General features: G+C 51.2%; 1 protein-coding gene across 1 annotated transcript in view; it reads right to left on the bottom strand.

Moving 5' to 3' along the window:
- The window catches only part of FAM120A (family with sequence similarity 120A), a 185026-nt gene that overhangs the window by 128071 nt on the left and 38172 nt on the right, over positions 1-18783 (bottom strand). Inside the window, exons 2-3 of the mRNA XM_030208505.1 lie at positions 10809-11055; positions 10460-10542 (exon numbers count right to left, since the gene is read on the bottom strand). Of these exons, the coding sequence (XP_030064365.1) occupies positions 10460-10542; positions 10809-11055 (330 nt within the window). The remainder of the gene's footprint in view (positions 1-10459; positions 10543-10808; positions 11056-18783) is intronic.

Here is an 18783-nt window from a genome sequence, read left to right as displayed (position 1 = left end):
AATATAAGAGTTGGAAGGATCATTAGCAGGAATATTAAAGTCACCAAGGATGAGAGAGGGGGAAGAAGGATCATGGAAGAAGGCAAGCCAGGCATCAAAGTCACTGCGAAAGGATGAAAGGGACTTATCAGGGGGACGATAAATGACCGCTATTCGAAGAGGCAGAGGAGAGAAAAGGCGGATAGAGTGGACTTCAAAGGAGGAAAAACAGTGAGATTGAGATGGAAGAAGGGGTTGAAATCTGGAGAAGGGAGAGAGTAGTAGTCCAACACCACCCCCAGGGCCAGCAGGGCGAGGCGTATGTGAAAATAGATAACCGCCATGGCACAGGGCTGCGACTAAAGCAGAGTCATCAGGGCTCTTCCCTGGGCTCACTGATCTCATCTCAGGGTTTCCAGTATCATCTTTATGCTGATGACACCCAGCTGTATCTCTCCACACCAGACATCACCGTGGAGACCCAGACCAAGGTATCGGCCTGCTTATCCGACATTGCTGCATGGATGTCCAACCGCCACCTGAAACTGAACATGTCCAAGACCAAGCTTATCGTCTTTCCACCAAAGCCCACCTCTCCTCTTCCTCCGCTCTCGATCTCAGTTGATAACACCCTCATCCTCCCAGTCTCATCTGCCCGCAACCTCGGAGTCATCTTCAACTCCTCCCTCTCATTCTCTGCGCATATCCAGCAGACAGCCAAGACCTGTCGCTTCTTCCTCTTTAACATCAGCAAAATTCGCCCTTTCCTCTCTGAGCACACCACCCGAACTCTCATCCACGCTCTCATTACCTCTCACCTTGACTACTGCAACCTTTTCCTCACTGGCCTCCCACTTAGCCATCTATCCCCCCTTCAATCCATTCAGAACTCTGCTGCACGTCTTATATTCCGCCTGAACCGATATACTCTTATCACCCCTCTCCTCAGGTTGCTTCACTGGCTTCCGATCAGATACCACATACAGTTCAAGCTTCTCCTTCTCACCTCAAATGCACTCAGTCTGCAGCCCCTCATTACCTCTCCACCCTCATCTCCCCTTATGTTCCCGTCCGAAACCTCCGCTCACAGGACAAATCCTTCCCCTCAGTACCCTTCTCCACCACCGACAACTCCAGGCTCCGCCCATTCTGCCTCGCCTTACCCTATGCGTGGAATCAACTTCCTGAGCCCCTACGCCAAGCCCCCTCCCTACCCATCTTCAAATCCTTGCTCAAAGCCCACCTCTTCAATGTTGCCTTCGGCACCTAACCTTTATACATCTCAAGAAATCTAGACTGCCCTACTTGACTGACTGTACATTTGTCCATTAGATTGTAAGCTCTTTGAGCAGGGACTGTCCTTCTATGTTAAACTGTACAGCGCTGCGTAACCCTAGTAGCACTTAGCGAATGCTACATACCTGTGGAAGGTATTCTCCGAGGACAGCAGGCTGATTGTTCTCACTGATGGGTGACATCCATGGCAGCCCCTCCAATCGGAACACTTTCCTAGCAAAGGCCTTTGCTAGTCCTCGCGTGCCCATGCGCGGCTGTCTTCCCGCCCGAACCGGCTCGTGTTCGTTAGTCCCATGTGTAGCAAAACAAAGGCAAGGGAAGACACAACTCCAAAGGGGAGGCGGGCGGGTTTGTGAGAACAATCAGCCTGCTGTCCTCGGAGAATACCTTCTACAGGTATGTAGCATTCGCTTTCTCCGAGGACAAGCAGGCTGCTTGTTCTCACTGATGGGGTATCCCTAGCCCCCAGGCTCACTCAAAACAACAACCATGGTCAATTGGGCCTCGCAACGGCGAGGACATAACTGAGATTGACCTAACAATTTATCCAACTAACTGAGAGTGCAGCTTGGAACAGAATAAACACGGGCCTAGGGGGGTGGAGTTGGATTCTAAACCCCAAACAGATTCTGAAGCACTGACTGCCCGAACCGACTGTCGCGTCGGGTATCCTGCTGCAGGCAGTAATGAGATGTGAATGTGTGGACAGATGACCACGTCGCAGCTTTGCAAATCTCTTCAATAGTGGCTGACTTCAAGTGGGCTACCGACGCTGCCATGGCTCTAACATTATGAGCCGTGACATGACCCTCAAGAGCCAGCCCAGCCTGGGCGTAAGTGAAGGAAATGCAATCTGCTAGCCAATTGGATATGGTGCATTTCCCTACAGCCACTCCCCTCCTGTTGGGATCAAAAGAAACAAACAATTGGGCGGACTGTCTGTTGGGCTGTGTCCGCTCCAGGTAGAAGGCCAATGCTCTTTTGCAGTCCAATGTGTGCAGCTGACGTTCAGCAGGGCAGGAATGAGGACGGGGAAAGAATGTTGGCAAGACAACTGACTGGTTCAGATGGAACTCCGACACGACCTTTGGCAAGAACTTAGGGTGAGTGCGGAGGACTACTCTGTTATGATGAAATTTGGTGTAAGGGGCCTGGGCTACCAGGGCCTGAAGCTCACTGACTCTACGAGCTGAAGTAACTGCCACCAAGAAAATGACCTTCCAGGTCAAGTACTTTAGATGGCAGCAGTTCAGTGGCTCAAAAGGAGGTTTCATCAGCTGGGTGAGAACGACATTGAGATCCCATGACACTGTAGGAGGCTTGACAGGGGGCTTTGACAAAAGCAAACCTCTCATGAAGCGAACAACTAAAGGCTGTCCTGAGATCGGCTTACCTTCCACACGGTAATGGTATGCACTGATTGCACTAAGATGAACCCTTACAGAGTTGGTCTTGAGACCAGACTCAGACAAGTGCAGAAGGTATTCAAGCAGGGTCTGTGTAGGACAAGAGCGAGGATCTAGGGCCTTGCTGTCACACCAGACGGCAAACCTCCTCCATAGAAAGAAGTAACTCCTCTTAGTGGAATCTTTCCTGGAAGCAAGCAAGTTGCGGGAGACACCCTCTGACAGACCCAAAGAGGCAAAGTCTACGCTCTCAACATCCAGGCTGTGAGAGCCAGAGACCGGAGGTTGGGATGCAGAAGCGCCCCTTCGTCCTGTGTGATGAGGGTCGGAAAACACTCCAATCTCCACGGTTCTTCGGAGGACAACTCCAGAAGAAGAGGGAACCAGATCTGACGCGGCCAAAAAGGAGCAATCAGAATCATGGTGCCTCGGTCTTGCTTGAGTTTCAACAAAGTCTTCCCCACCAGAGGTATGGGAGGATAAGCATACAGCAGACCCTCCCCCCAGTCCAGGAGGAAGGCATCCGATGCCAGTCTGCCGTGGGCCTGAAGCCTGGAACAGAACTGAGGGACTTTGTGGTTGGCTCGAGATGCGAAGAGATCTACCAAGGGGGTGCCCCACACCTGGAAGATCTGTCGCACTACACGGGAATTGAGCGACCACTCGTGAGGTTGCATAATCCTGCTCAACCTGTCGGCCAGACTGTTGTTGACGCCTGCCAGATATGTGGCTTGGAGCACCATGCCGTGATGGCGAGCCCAGAGCCACATGCTGAGTGCTTCCTGACACAGGGGGCGAGATCCGGTGCCCCCCTGCTTGTTGATGTAATACATGGCAACCTGGTTGTCTGTCTGAATTTGGATAATTTGGTGGGACAGCCGATCTCTGAAAGCCTTCAGAGCGTTCCAGACCGCTCGTAACTCCAGAAGATTGATCTGCAGATCGCGTTCCTGGAGGGACCAGCTTCCTTGGGTGTGAAGCCCATCGACATGAGCTCCCCATCCCAGGAGAGACGCATCCGTAGTCAGCACTTTTTGTGGCTGAGGAATTTGGAAAGGACGTCCCAGAGTCAAATTGGACCGAATCGTCCACCAAAACAGGGATTTGAGAAAACTCGTGGACAGGTGGATCACGTCCTCTAGATCCCCAGCAGCCTGAAACCACTGGGAAGCTAGGGTCCATTGAGCAGATCTCATGTGAAGGCGGGCCATGGGAATCACATGAACTGTGGAGGCCATGTGGCCCAGCAATCTCAACATCTGCCGAGCTGTGATCTGCTGGGACGCTCGCACCCGCGAGACGAGGGACAAACAGTTGTTGGCTCTCGCCTCTGGGAGATAGGCACGAGCCGTCCGAGAATCCAGCAGAGCTCCTATGAATTCGAGTTTCTGCACTGGGAGAAGGTGGGACTTTGGATAATTTATCACAAACCCCAGTAGCTCCAGGAGGCGAATAGATCTGCATGGACTGTAGAGCTCCTACCTCGGATGTGTTCTTCACCAGTCAATCGTCGAGATATGGGAACACGTGTACCCCCAGCCTGCGAAGTGCCGCCGCTACTACAGCCAAGCACTTCGTGAACACTCTGGGCGCAGAGGCGAGCCCAAAGGGTAGCACACAGTACTGGAAGTGACGTGTGCCCAGCTGAAATCGCAGATACTGTCTGTGAGCTGGCAGTATCGGGATGTGAGTGTAGGCGTCCTTCAAGTCCAGAGAGCATAGCCAATCGTTTTCCTGAATCATGGGGAGAAGGGTGCCCAGGGAAAGCATCCTGAACTTTTCTTTGACCAGATATTTGTTCAGGGCCCTTAGGTCTAGGATGGGACGCATCCCCCCTGTTTTCTTTTCCACAAGGAAGTACCTGGAATAGAATCCCAGCCCTTCCTGCCCGGATGGCACGGGCTCGACCGCATTGGCGCTGAGAAGGGCGGAGAGTTCCTCTGCAAGTACCTGCTTGTGTTGGAAGCTGTAAGACTGAGCTCCCGGTGGACAATTTGGAGGTTCTGAGGCCAAATTGAGGGTGTATCCTTGCCGGACTATTTGGAGAACCCACTGATCGGAGGTTATGAGAGGCCACCTTTGGTGAAAAACTTTCAACCTCCCTCCGACCAGCAGGTCGCCCGGCACTAACACTTGGATGTCGGCTATGCTCTGCTGGAGCCAGTCAAAAGCTCGTCCCTTGCTTTTGCTGGGGAGCCGAGGGGCCTTGCTGAGGCGCACGCTGCTGACGAGAGCGAGCGCGCAGGGGCTTAGCCTGGGCCGCAGGCTGTCGAGAAGGAGGATTGTACCTACGCTTACCAGAAGAGTAGGGAACAGTCTTCCTTCCCCAAAAAAATCGTCTACCTGTAGAGGTAAAAGCTGAAGGCTGCCGGCGGGAGAACTTGTCGAAAGCGGTATCCCGCTGGTGGAGCTGCTCTACTACCTGTTCGACTTTCTCTCCAAAAATATTATCCGCACGGCAAGGCGAGTCCGCAATCCGCTGCTGGACCCTATTCTCCAGGTCGGAGGCACGCAGCCATGAGAGTCTGCGCATCACCACACCTTGAGCAGCGGCCCTGGACGCAACATCAAAGGTGTCATACACCCCTCTGGCCAGGAATTTTCTGCATGCCTTCAGCTGCCTGACCACCTCCTGAAAAGGCTTGGCTTGCTCAGGGGGGAGCTTGTCCACCAAGCCCGCCAACTGCCGCACATTGTTCCGCATGTGTATGCTCGTGTAGAGCTGGTAAGACTGGATTTTGGCCACGAGCATAGAAGAATGGTAGGCCTTCCTCCCAAAGGAGTCTAAGGTTCTAGAGTCCTTGCCCGGGGGTGCCAAAGCATGCTCCCTAGAACTCTTAGCCTTCTTTAGGGCCAAATCCACAACTCCAGAGTCGTGAGGCAACTGAGTGCGCATCAACTCTGGGTCCCCATGGATCCGGTACTGGGACTCGATCTTCTTGGGAATGTGGGAATTACTTAATGGCTTGGTCCAATTCGCCAGCAATGTCTTTTTGAGGACATGATGCATGGGTACTGTGGACGCTTCCTTAGGTGGAGAAGGATAGTCCAGGAGCTCAAACATTTCAACCCTGGGCTCGTCCTCCACAACCACCGGGAAGGGGATGGCCGTAGACATCTCCTGGACAAATGCCGCGAAAGACAGACTCTCGGGAGGAGAAAGCTGCCTTTCAGGGGAGGGAGTGGGATCCGAAGGCAGGCCATCAGACTCCTCGTCAGAGAAATATCTGATGTCCTCCTCCTCCTCCCACGAGGCCTCACCATCGGTATCAGACACAAGTTCACGGACCTGTGTCTGAAGCCGCGCCCGGCTCGACTCCGTGGAACCACGGCCACGGTGTGGGCGTCGAGAGGTAGACTCCCTCGCCCGCGCCGGCGAAGCTCCCTCCGCCGACGTCGTCGGGGAGCCTTCCTGGGAGGTGACCTCAGTCGGTACCGCAAGCGGCACCGATGTCGGAGACCTCACCCCGGGCAAGGGGCCAGCCGGCGCCTCACTCGATGGTACCGGTGGCGCAAGCACCCCCGGTACCGGAGGGGAAGGGCGCAACAGCTCTCCCAGGATCTCTGGGAGAACGGCCCGGAGACTCTCGTGCAGAGCGGCTGTAGAGAAAGACATGGAAGCCGATGCAGGTGTTGATGTCAGAGTCTGTTCCGGGCGTGGAGGCTGTTCCGGGCTGTCCAAAGTGGAGCGCATCGACACCTCCTGAACAGAGGGTGAGCGGTCCTCTCGGTGCCGATGCCTACTGGGTGCCGACTCCCTCGGCGATCCAGAGCTCTCGGTACCGATACGGGAAGGAGACCGGTGTCGATGCTTCTTTGACTTTTTCAAACGAAGCATGTCACCGGAGCTTCCCGGCACCGACGAGGAGGACGCAGAATCCAGCCGTCGCTTCCTCGGGTCCGAGGCCGAAGAAGGTCGGTCTCGGGGGGGCTGTACCGCAGGAGCCCTCAGGGTAGGGGGAGACCCACCCGAAGGCTCACCGCCACCAGCAGGGGAATGGACAGCCCTCACCTGCACTCCAGTCGAAGCACCACCGTCCGACGACATCAGCAGAAGTGGAGGTCCCGGTACCACCGACGCCGACGCAGCCTTCCGATGTCTCGGCCCCGATGCAGAGGGTCGATGCCTCGATGCACTCGATGCTGTCGCGGCTGAGGACGGAGGTCTTGACACTGTCGACGTCGATGCACTCGATACTCCCGGTGCCGATGCCGACGAAGAGCCCGAGAACAAAACGTTCCACTGGGCCAATCTCGCTACCTGAGTCCTTTTCTGTAAAAGGGCGCAAAGACTACAGGCCTGCGAGCGGTGCCCAGCCCCCAGACACTGAAGACACGACGCGTGCCTGTCAGTGAGCGAGATTACCCGGGCGCACTGGGTGCACTTCTTGAAGCTGCTGGGAGACTTCGATGACATGGGCGGAAAAATCACGCCGGTGAAATCAAAACTCGTAATTGCGATAAGGCACCAAAAAAGAGGGGGAGAAAAAATTCGACCCGAGCCCTCAAAAGGGCCTACCCCGAAAATGGGGCAAAAACTGGAAATACCGGAAGGGGAAAAAGACCGAAAGGCCTTCTTCCAAAATCCTTTTTTTCCTTTTTTTTTTTTAGCGAAAAGTCCAAAAAGATGCGCGAGGTCGACTTAAGGAGCGCGAACGGCGTAACACGACCGTACTGAGCGCGGACAAAAGAAGACTGACGAACACGAGCCGGTTCGGGCGGGAAGACGGCCACGCATGCGCGGTGCGCATCGGCGCGCGAGGACTAGCAAAGGCCTTTGCTAGGAAAGTGTTCCGATTGGAGGGGCTGCCGTGGATGTCACCCATCAGTGAGAACAAGCAGCCTGCTTGTCCTCGGAGAAATACTATTTTCTGTTTCAAAGGACATGTGTATAGGTCAGGCAACAGAAATGTCCTATGAGCATTATTAGCATACAAGTAAACACTCTAAAAGCTAGTTTTGCTGTAGGAAGAAAAAAAACATTTTAACATTAATTTTCTCTATTTGTGACATGCTAGCATGCGACACGGATACACTCTCGAGTGACAAAATCTAACTTAAAGGCGCCTACATAAAGTAATATAAAATCAATTGATTACTTCAAAATTGAAGTACACAAGTTTAATTTAAGTCAACATGTCAAACCATCTTGGATCATGCTGAAAGCTCTTTTTCTTTTGTTAACTCAAAAGTTTCTATTCAGCTATAAAAACAGATGCAATGAGTTTTTTTCCCCTCTACAATTGTCACATTGCACAATAATAATTTTATTACAAATCACAGATGAACATTTTGTATCTAACTACAGAAATGAAAAGGACAGTAATGTCAAACAAGAAGGCACACAGGTTGATGGGGAGAAAAAAAGGAACATGAAATAAACAGGTGAATGAAAGGAAATTATAGACCCCCACAGTCTTTTCAGCAGACTCCACTTTTGATTCAGGGATGCTGAAGTGTTTCTATAAATACTAGTAAAAAAGGCCCGTTTCTGACACATATGAAACGGGCGCTAGCAAGGTTTTCCTCATAATGTGTATGTTTTGGAGAGTGTATGTGAGAGTGAGTGTGTGTGATAGAGAGAGTGAAAGTGTGAGTGTGTGTGTGTGAGAGAGAGAGAGTGAGTCTGGGTGTGAGCGTGTCTGTGAGAGAGTGTGTGTGTGTGTGTGAGAATGAGAGTGTGTGCAATTGCGTATGGGAGACACAGTGTGATAGAGAGAGAGAGAGTGTGTTTCACACAGATACAGTGTGTGCGTGAATGAGAGTGTGTGTGAGGCACAGATTGTCTGTGATACTGAGTGTATGAGACCAAGCGAGTATGTAAGTGACTGTGTGACACATAGAGAGTGAATGTGATACAATGTGAGACATAAGAGTGTATGAGAGTGAGAGACAGAAACACATTGTCTGTGAGAGAGAGAGTGTGTGTGTGTGTGACAGAGATACCTCCCTCCCTCTCTCTCTATGGTGTCAGGCCCCCCTCTTTCTCTGGTGTCTGAGATTGCTGTCACTGCACCTAAGCAATTGGTGTGCTGGAGGAGAGGAAGAGAGAGAGAGAGTGTGTGTGTGGGGTGGGGGGGATGTGTTGGAGGGGTTCAGCTTGGAAGAAGAGGGGTGTGGGGGATTCTGGATGTGCTGCCAGATGAAAGTAAGTGAGTATGTGTGTGTGTGGGGGGGGGGGGGGTTCAGGAAGCAATGGCAGATGACAGAGTGAGGGAGTGTGTGTGTGTGTGGGGGGGGGGGGGGGGGGGGCAGGGGGTACAGGAAGCGCTGCCAGATGAGAGAGTGAGTGTGTGTGTATGGGGTTTCATGAAGCGCTCCCATCCTTGAACCCCCTCACCACCTCAGTCCCCTTCTCTCATTCAAGAACCCCCTCCCCAGTCTCTCCCATCCAAAAACCCCAGTCCCCTCCCCACCCGTCCCCTTCTCCAATCCGAGAACCCCCTCCCCAGTCTCTCCCATCCAAAAACCCCAGTGCCCTTCCCACCCGTCCCCTTCAAGCATCCAAGAACCCCCTCCCCCATCCTTGAACCCCCTCCCCACCTCAGTCTCCTTCTCCCATTCAAGAACCCCCTCCCCAGTCTCTCCCATCCAAAAACCCCAGTCCCCTCCCCACTCGTCCTCTTCAAGTATCCAAGAACCCCCTCCCCACCTCAGTCCCCTTCTCCCATTCAAGAATCCCAGTCCTCTCCCCATCCGTCCCCTTCTCCCATCCGAGAACCCCCTCCCCAGTCTCTCCCATCCAAGAACCCCAGTCCCCTCCCCACCCGTCCCCTTCAACTATCCAAGAACCCCCTCCCCACCCCCTTCTGCTTCTCCCATCCATGAACCCCTCCCACCTCAGTCTCCTTCCCATTTGAGAACCCCCTCCCCCCCACCTGAGAGCCCCACACCCTTCTCCCATCTGAGTCCCTCCCCACCTACCAGCTCCATTCTCCTGCCGCCCAGGCCCACCACCCTCACTGCCTTAAAAAAAAAACCCAATTTGAAGCACTGGAGTAACAGGCAGCAGCGCCTCGCGTCTGCCCTTCTACTAAAAATCTCTTCCACGACGTCATTGGGCCTTCCCACATTGAGTCCCACCCGCCCTCGCGGTAATTGGAAGTTACCTGAGGAGGGCGGGACTCAATGTGGGAAGGCCCAATGACGTCGTCGAAGAGATTTTTAGTAGAAGGGCAGACGCGAGGCGCTGCTGCCTGTTATTCCAGCGCTTCAAATAGGGTTTTAAAGGCAGGACAGCACCGGGAGCGGACTCGCAGCACCCCCCACCCGCTGACATCTGGGGCGGAGCGCCCCCACCACGTCGCCGTCGCGCGTTGCTGAACTTGGGAGGGAGGGAGAGTGGTGGTCGGGGCGGGGCTACCTGAGGCGCGCGGCGCGGTTGGTAGCCAGCGTTTCCTTGGCAGGGGGAGGAGTACTCCTCCCCCTTCCTTGATGCGGTCCCTGCTTTAATTTTTCTGTTGGTTTTCCGCCCTCGACGTCATGACGTTTGACGCGAGGGCGGGGCAGCAAGTCGTTCAGTGGCTTCACCACCACGAACTTACGAACCGTTCTGGGAGTCTGAGTGACTTCAGAACGTTGTCCTCAGAACGTTGAGGGTGCCTTTTATTATATTAGATGTTGAGAAGGTTGAAAATTAACAGGAGCCCAAAGACAGACTCAGTGGAGACCACCAATAAGAAGAATATAGCAGGATCCAATAACATTTGCACAACAGCATTACAAACACCAAGGACCAATTTACAGTTTTGTTTTATTTTTAAAGGAATTCCTCTTACCTTCAGTGAGGCTAATGGATGTTCTGGACCAAGTAAGCTCCAGTGAAAAGCAGCCAAATCTTCATCAGGTAGAATGTGATTACCTAAAATATTTTAAAAATTGCACAGCTCTGAAAAAAACATGGCACTTCTGGTCATCAATGGCAGCTATAGAAGTTGATTTACAAAGGAATGAGTTTGGTATGGGTTTTGGTTCAGGGATGAGGTAATACAATAATGACTGGCTGGCTAGCCTTTAAACTCATAATTATATGGGAAAAATACAGATCATGAAAACTTTACAGTTTGCCTAATTATACAAATACTGTTCTTCAACAAGAATATGTTCTTCTATTAATATTCCACCTACCTAAAAGAGCAGCAAAAATGGGAAACCGGTTTGGGTTCAGATCCAGTTGCTTAGCAACTTCGTGCATCAGATACTGGCTTGTTGTGAGGCTTTTTCCGTTGCGGCTCAGTTTAAGGGCATGGGCACTGAAATAATAGGGAATGTTGCACAATGCGTAATCAGAGTCGTACGCAACCAAGCCATGGAAACTGTTTTCTCTGCAAAAAGCAATTACTTCTTGATGATGATCCTGAATGCTCTGTGCAACCTGAGAGTAAAGAAAGAAGAAAAATGTGTTAATTGATTGACCCAAGAACCTTTTTTTTTTTTTAAAGGACATAATTCAGCAGTCATAAACACCTTCAGTGAAGGGCCAGAATGGTCTCATTCTAAAACTCATACAAATACCAAAGTAGGCTGCACTATACCCAAATCTGTCACAAAACACAGAGAATTTAATGGTGTTCAGAGAACACAAAAAAAATAAAGAAAATTTAAATAACTTGCTACTTTTGTCAAAGTAAGTGATGCTACAGTCCCATGAACCAATTCCACAGATCCTATACAATGAAGCAATATTCAATTTTTAAGCAAGTCTGCAACATCACTGCTTTACTGAGGATCCAAAACTTCCATAAATGCACAAGTAACCAGTCCAGTCAATGGGAAAGCTGTTTATTACAGAAAACACTAAAAACACATTCTTTGCCAGGCCATTACTCTAAAAAGTCATTCACTGAGAAAACTGATAATATGGCATCTAGTATCAATTTCACAAGGCTGTCTCCCACAGACTGTGTCACCAAAGAGTTATTTTTAATGCTAAGAAAATGGAAAAAGATTACAAGCTAAAACGTTTGATCTTTCCTTAACTCAAAATGGTGTATATATACTGATACTGTCTTTCAAAACAGATATTCAGTCTGGCTCATACTCCAATCTGACTAGTCCATACAGGTCTGATAGACTCAAAGGGGGAAAAAAAAAAGACAGAAAGATGACAGCTTAAGGGAGCCTCAGTAAATATTCTGAAGACAAAAAGTTATGACTGTGACCATTCTAAACAAGCTAGTCACCCTGCCTACCACTGGAGTTCTATGAATGTTATGTGCTGCACCATATGAAAATACACCACAAAACAAGTGAATTCTTCTCCCAACATGTCAGAGTAGAGACCGACCGAATTTCGGTTTTGAATTCGGTAACGAAACCAACCTGAAATCCAGGTTCAGGTTTCGGCCATTCCCAATTCCAAAATGGCAGCCACAACCTCCCATGCGGCTGCCACGGGAAGTTATGGCTGCCATTTTCACAACTGAGCCAGTGTAGAAGCAAATCAAGATGCTCCTGCCCTGAACAGGCCATTAGACTACCAGGGCTTTTAAAAAGGTAGGCCCAAGGGAAACTTTCGAGGTGGGGGAGCGGCAGAGTTGACAGGCAGCCCAGGAAGGTAACAGGTTTTCTGTTGGTGGGAGGGCTCAAGGGGGGCTTACGGCAGGGCCATGGTTTCAGTTCCAGTTCTACCCAAAACCGAGTGGCGGATTTTGAAAGCGGATTCTGTTTCAGTCACTGGTTTTGGTTGGCCTCTACTTCCGAGAGATAATTTTGTAACAGCTAACTTAACTTGTGCAGCAAATACATGCATAAGCTATACTAGCATTCAGAAGTGAAGATACATGTGTATGTTCTCTTTGAACACTATTCCACCAAAAATACATACAGTAAATAACAGATGTAACTAGGTGAGGGAAAGCCTCAGCTCCACCCCCAAGAAAGCCTCTATTCACCACAGGTAATGGTATGCATAAATATCATTACATGCATACTTTTATCTGTTTAAAGTTCAGGTAATTTTAGAACAAGTCATTTTGTACATAAGATGGCATTTGTTCTTACCTGATAATTTCCTTTCCTTGATTCCTACTAGACCAGTCCAGACTGATGGGTAGTGCCATCCCAACAAGCTAATGTAGGTGACATCTTCACCAGCATAAAGAGCGCTGCAGCCCAGGAACTTGGCAGTATACTATTGACATGGCTAATGCTTAAAACGCTACATGTAACTGTGAATCACTGCATAACAACTAACCCCAACCCAAGCAGACAATGAACAACAAGCACAGAACATCACAATTCTTTAAAAGAGTTACTTCAGCCTTCATCCTGGAGATACACTAAGCGATTAATATGACAAGCTTCAGTATTCCCAAGTGGATCTCTGATCAATCTAACAGGAATCAAAGAAGGGAAAATTAGGTTCTTACCTTGGTAATTTTCTTTCCTTTAGTCACAGCAGATGAATCCATTACGAATGGGTTGTGTCCACCTACCAGAAGGGGGAGATAGAGAACACTGAAAACCATAGTGCCTCTAGGACGGCTAGCTCCATCTGCCTCTCAGTATTTGAATCTTCCAAAGCAGTGTTAAACCGCAAAGTAGCATAACATGAACTTTCCTCACAGTGAACAAACACCTCAGAACAGGAGCAATAACACAAAGGAGGGACGAACTCAACCTCCTGTAGTAGAACAGAACTCCTGAAGACTGTTTTCCAACTTCTCCCAATGAGGGAACATGTCTGCAAGAAAAACTGAACACAAAACAGAGTCAATCAGGGAGGGATCATGGATTCATCTGCTGTGACTAAAGGAAATAAAATTACCAAGGTAAGAACCTAATTTTCTCTTCCTTGTCATCAGCAGCAGATGAATCCATTACAAATGGGATGTATCAAAGCAATCCCTACATAGGGCGGGAACAAGCCACACCACGCGCAAGCACTTGTGCTCCAAAAAGCGCGCCCCTCCTGGCAGCCACATCCAACCTGTAATGTCGGGCAAAAGAGAGCTCAGAAGCCCAAGTAGCTGCACTACATATCTCTTGAAGAGAGAGTGCTCCCGTCTCAGCCCAAGAGGAAGAAATCGCTCTTATGGTATGTGCCTTAAAGGCGTCAGGCGGAGGCTGGCCAGATAGCAGATATGCAGAAAAAATGGCTTCCTTAAGCCAACGGGCTATAGTGGCTTTAGACACTGGAGACCCTCTGCGAGGACCTGACAACAATACAAAAAGGTGATCAGAGGTCCTGAAAGCGTTAGACATCTGCAGATACTGCAACAGAGCCCTGCGCACATCCAGAAGGTGCAACTGCCCAAAAGATTCCAGAAACTCCTCCCTAGTAAAGGAGGGCAGATAAATAGGCTGGTTTAGGTGAAACGCTGAAACCACCTTAGGCAGGAAGGAAGGCACTGTACGTACCGTTACTCCGGACTCTGAGAATTGCAGAAATGGGTCTTGACAGGACAGCACCTGGATCTCAGACACCCGTCTCGCCGATGTAATAGCCACGAAAAAGACTGTCTTTAGAGTCACATCCTTCTCCGAAGTTTGCCTAAGTGGCTCGAAGGGCGAACACTGAAGAGCCTTTAATACTAGCCCCAGGTTCCAAGCCGGACAAGGGGCCCGCACGGGAGGTCGGAGCCGAAGCACCCCTCTAAGAAATCGTGCAATGTCCGGGTGCGCAGCCAGGGAGAGGCCAGCGACCTTCCCCCGAAAACATGCCAAGGCTGCCACTTGAACACGCACGGAATTTATAGGTCAAGCCTTTTTGTATACCATCCTGCAAAAAGTCAAGAATCGGCGAGACAGAAGCCCGCATGGGTGTGATCGCTTTAGAAGCACACCAAGCCTCAAACTGGCACCATAGGCAACGGAAGTGGAACGCTTGCGGGCCTGCAAAAGAGTGGAGATGACCTTGTTAGAACAGCCCTTGTCTCTCAATTGCGCCCTCTCAATAGCCATGCCGTAAGACCAAAGCGGCATGGATCCTCCATGGTCACCGGGCCCTGCGTCAACAGGTTCAGTACCAGAGACAAAGGAAGGGGAGCCTCCACTAGCATCCACCGGAGGTCCGCATACCACGGCCGCCTGGGCCAATCTAGGGCAATGAGGATCACCACTCCTTGATGCAGCCGAATTCGCAGGAGTCGCCGCCCTATTAAGGGCCAAGGAGGGAACACATACAGGAGGCCCAGGGGCCAGGGTTGAGCCAAGGCATCCAACCCCGCCGAGCGAGGATCTCTCCGTCTGCTGAAAAAGGATGGGACTTTGGCATTTGTGCTTGAGGCACAGATCTGAAGGAACACTTTGTCTGCCAGTTCCCACTCCGCAGGGTCGATTTGATACCTGCTTAGAAAATCGGCTTGCACGTTGCTCTGACCTGCTGACAGAAGCTGCAGATGTAGCTCGGCCCAGTGGCATATCTGAGCGGCCTCTGCGGCCAGTGCTTGACACTGAGTGCCGCCTTGTCTGGTTATGTAGGCCACTGCTGTAGTGTTGTCTGACAGAACTCTGACAACCAGTCCCTCCAGAGTCTTGTGAAAGGCCAGAAGAGCCTGGAATCTCGCTCTCAGTTCCAAGTGATTGATGGACCACCCCGTTTCCTCGGGTGTCCACAGACCCTGGGCATAGCTTCCCTGGCAATGTGCTCCCCAGCCCTTCAGGCTGACATCCGTTACTACCAGGCACCAATCGGGAAGCGCTAGCGGCATACCTCGCCACACCATGCTGTCTGAGAGCCATCACTCCATACTGAGCCGGGCCGCAGGGAGCCACGTGAGTCTGCGTTGATAATCCTAGAACATAGGAGGCCATCGTTGAAGCAGGGCAATCTGCAGAGGTCTCATGTGCGCTCTCGCCCATGGCACCACTTCCAAGGTGGCCGTCATTGACCCCAACAGCTGGACAAAGTCCCAAGCTCGTGGGCGAGGCATCCTCAGGAGCAGACGGACCCGATTCTGAAGCTTGCACCGCCTTTGGTCGGGTAGAAAGACAAAGCCCAAAGCCGTGTTGAATCGGACCCCCAAATATTCTAGAGATTGAAAGGGGTCAGGTGACTTTTGGGTATATTGACGACCCAGCCCAGAGATTGCAGTACTGAGACCACTCTGGCTGTTACATGACGACTCTCTTCTGCAGAGTCCACTCTGATGAGCCAGTCGTCGAGGTACGGTTGAACCCGGATACCCCCTCGCCCTCGAAAAGCAGCTACTACCACCACCATTACCTTGGAAAAGGTTCGGGGAGCTGTGGCGAGGCCAAAAGGCAAGGCCCGAAACTGGAAATGTTTTCCCAACACAGCAAACCGGAGGAACCGGTGGTGAGGGGGCCATATAGGAATGTGCAAGTACGCTTCTTTTAGGTCCAGAGACGTGAGGAATTCTCCTGGCTGTACCGCCGCAATGACAGGGCGCAGAGTTTCCATGTGAAAATGCCGCACTCTTAGTGACTTGTTGACTAAGTCGAGAATGGGCCGAAAAGACTCCGCACCATCCACGGGCTGTTCCACTGCCTGTTGTAACCAAGAGAGGCAGGCTCGAGCAGCATAAGAACTGCAAACAGACGCCCTTAAGGCTAAGCCCGAAATCTCAAAGGACCATTTTAGTGCTGATTCCAGCCGCCGGTCCTGAATGTCCTTCAGGGCGACCCCTCCCTCTACTGGGAGGGAGGTCTTTTTTTTTTTGTCACTACCGTGACTAAGGCATCCACTTTAGGCATCCCAAAACGGCCCAAGTGCTCCTCACTCAGAGGGTAAAGATGCCCCATCGCCCTGGCCACTTTCAAGGGCCCCTCGAGATCAGCCCATTGAGCAGAAATAAGCTCTTGGATGGAGACAAGCAAAGGAAAGGCAGAGCAGGCTTCTTAGTACTCGCCATCCTCGGATTACCAGAGGAGGCCTCACCTTGAACAGAGTCATCAATAGAGAGAGCCTGTAAGGCATCAGAGATAAGTGCTGGCAGCTCATCGCGGTGGAAAATCCGAACCGCAGTGGGATCATCCAGATCCAGTGGCAAACCGGTACCTTCCTCTGGCTCTTCAGACCACGAAGGCCTGCCAGATCCCTCAGAGTCCCCACAGCCCAACCACGGGGGGGGGAGGGGGGGGTGCGCCACTCTCCGACGGGGAATTTACCCGTCTATGCTTAGCGTACACCCAACGCTCAGGGGCATCCACGTCTGACATCAGCTCCGGGCCATCATAAGTCGGAGGGGGACCAGGTAGCAACGCAGTGTCAGACACCTGCAGCAGAGCCATCATAAGTCGGAGGGGGACCAGGTACCAAACGCAGTGTCAGGCACCTGCGGCAGAGCTCTTTTCAGCATGAAGGCTTTAAGTAAAATAAGCACAAACTCGGGGGAGAAAAACTCACCCCTACCTCCCGTCTCCGAATTAGGCACCACAGGGAATGGAGCTCCTCTGGTAGCCTCGGTCTGAGGCGCCCCTCTGCTCTCAGACTCCTCTGCAACCGCGGGGGTCGAGCCATGCGGTGCTTCCAAGATGGCGCCCGCTGTCAGCTCCATCGAGCGGGAAGAATCATCGCTCGCCATGCTCGTTCTGGCTCTACCGTCTAAACAGCATATTTTACAGAGCCCCGCTGCTGATCTGCGCTTGCCACAACGGGAACAGTGCTTAACTCCCTCAGCAGCCATCGCCAAAAAATGGCGGAATAAAATTCAAAATGGTGGCTTCCCGCCAAAATCACCCTGATCGGAACGCCATCCGTGGGCCCTCCCCGGAGGAGCTGAGTACCGCTCTTACCTCAAAGGACCGAGTCCATGAGCTCCGGTCACGCTGCACAGTGAGGAAAAGCCTCAGAAATAGCAGCGCCGAAAAGCGCGTTTTTTTTTAACGCCGTGAGGAAAGTTGGAGGCAAACAGCTACAGAGGCACTCCGGAGGCAGAAGAGGGTGGGAAAGGCAGGGAATGGGCGAACCTATATGCCTGCATCCACACTGGGGGGGGGGGGGGGGGGGGGAGACAGGGAAAGGGCAAACCTATATGTCTGCATCTACCCAGGGGGAGGGTAAAGCAGGGAAAGGGCGAACCTTTGTGCCTTTAAAGTGGGCTCCACTTAGCCACAACACCCCTGCTACAACTGGCAAAAGCACAAGAGCCACCCCAGGCAGAATCTTGAAGGAGCTGAACAAGCTGCATCCAACCCTGCTGGGAGATAGAGAAATACTGAGAGGCAGATGGAGCTAGCCGTCCTAGAGGCACTATGGTTTTCAGTGTTCTCTATCTCCCCCTGCTGGTAGGTGGACACAACCCATTCGTAATGGATTCATCTGCTGCTGATGACAAGGAAACAACATTATTAGGTAAGAACAAATTTCACCGTCTTCAGCATTCTGCTAGACCAGTACAGATTGATGAGACATGCCAAAGCTTTAAGAATCTGGGTGGAAGGAAGACAAGGTACAGCAGTCCTCCACTCATGGATATCCAACCAGTAATGCTTAACAAAAGAATGCAGCAATGACCATGTCCCTGTCCTACAAATATCTTTGTGTGATCACTCTTGCCTCAACCCAGGATGTTGACTTGAGTTCTCATCAAGTGAACTCAAAGACCTGATGGGATCTCCCTCTAGTTGAAGAGACTTGTTCATCCTATTCCTTCCTTAATTCATTAAGCCAATGTGGACTTGATGCCACAACGTGGACTTTGATGCCAATTCACTCTTTCGTAGCCCACTGTACAAACAAAAAATGACTAGATTTTCAGGAAAAAAAAATCATAATTTCGAGATACTTGAACAAGACTTTCCAGATGTCCAAAGAGCATAGAGATTTGCCCATCCTCTCCTGCTTCTTCTTGGAAAAGACTTGACGACACACAGTCTGTGAAATAGAGACACCCCCTTTACAAAAAATGATGGCACCTTATTTGAAGAAACCGACTCTACAGAAAAAGAAGGGCAGGGTCTACAGAAAAAGAAGGGCAGGGATCCCTTCAAGAAAGAACCTGCAACTCCAAGAAATGTCTCACCAAACAGATTCTTTAAGAAGGCCTGTTTCAGCAGTTTTAAGGGTGGACCCATGAAGGCACTCAGGCCAAACTGAGGCCTCACTGTGGAAGAACCGGTCAAAACCTTGCGATGTCTGGGTTTGCATCCCTTCACTCAACTTCTAACAGGCTAGGACCACCACCCTCTACCTCTG

Source organism: Microcaecilia unicolor, chromosome 6 (genome assembly GCF_901765095.1).
Source record: "Microcaecilia unicolor chromosome 6, aMicUni1.1, whole genome shotgun sequence".
In the NCBI taxonomy this organism is placed as follows: Eukaryota; Metazoa; Chordata; class Amphibia; order Gymnophiona; family Siphonopidae; genus Microcaecilia; species Microcaecilia unicolor.
Note: the sequence above shows the minus strand (reverse complement) of the source record. Positions and strands in the feature narration are given on the sequence as shown.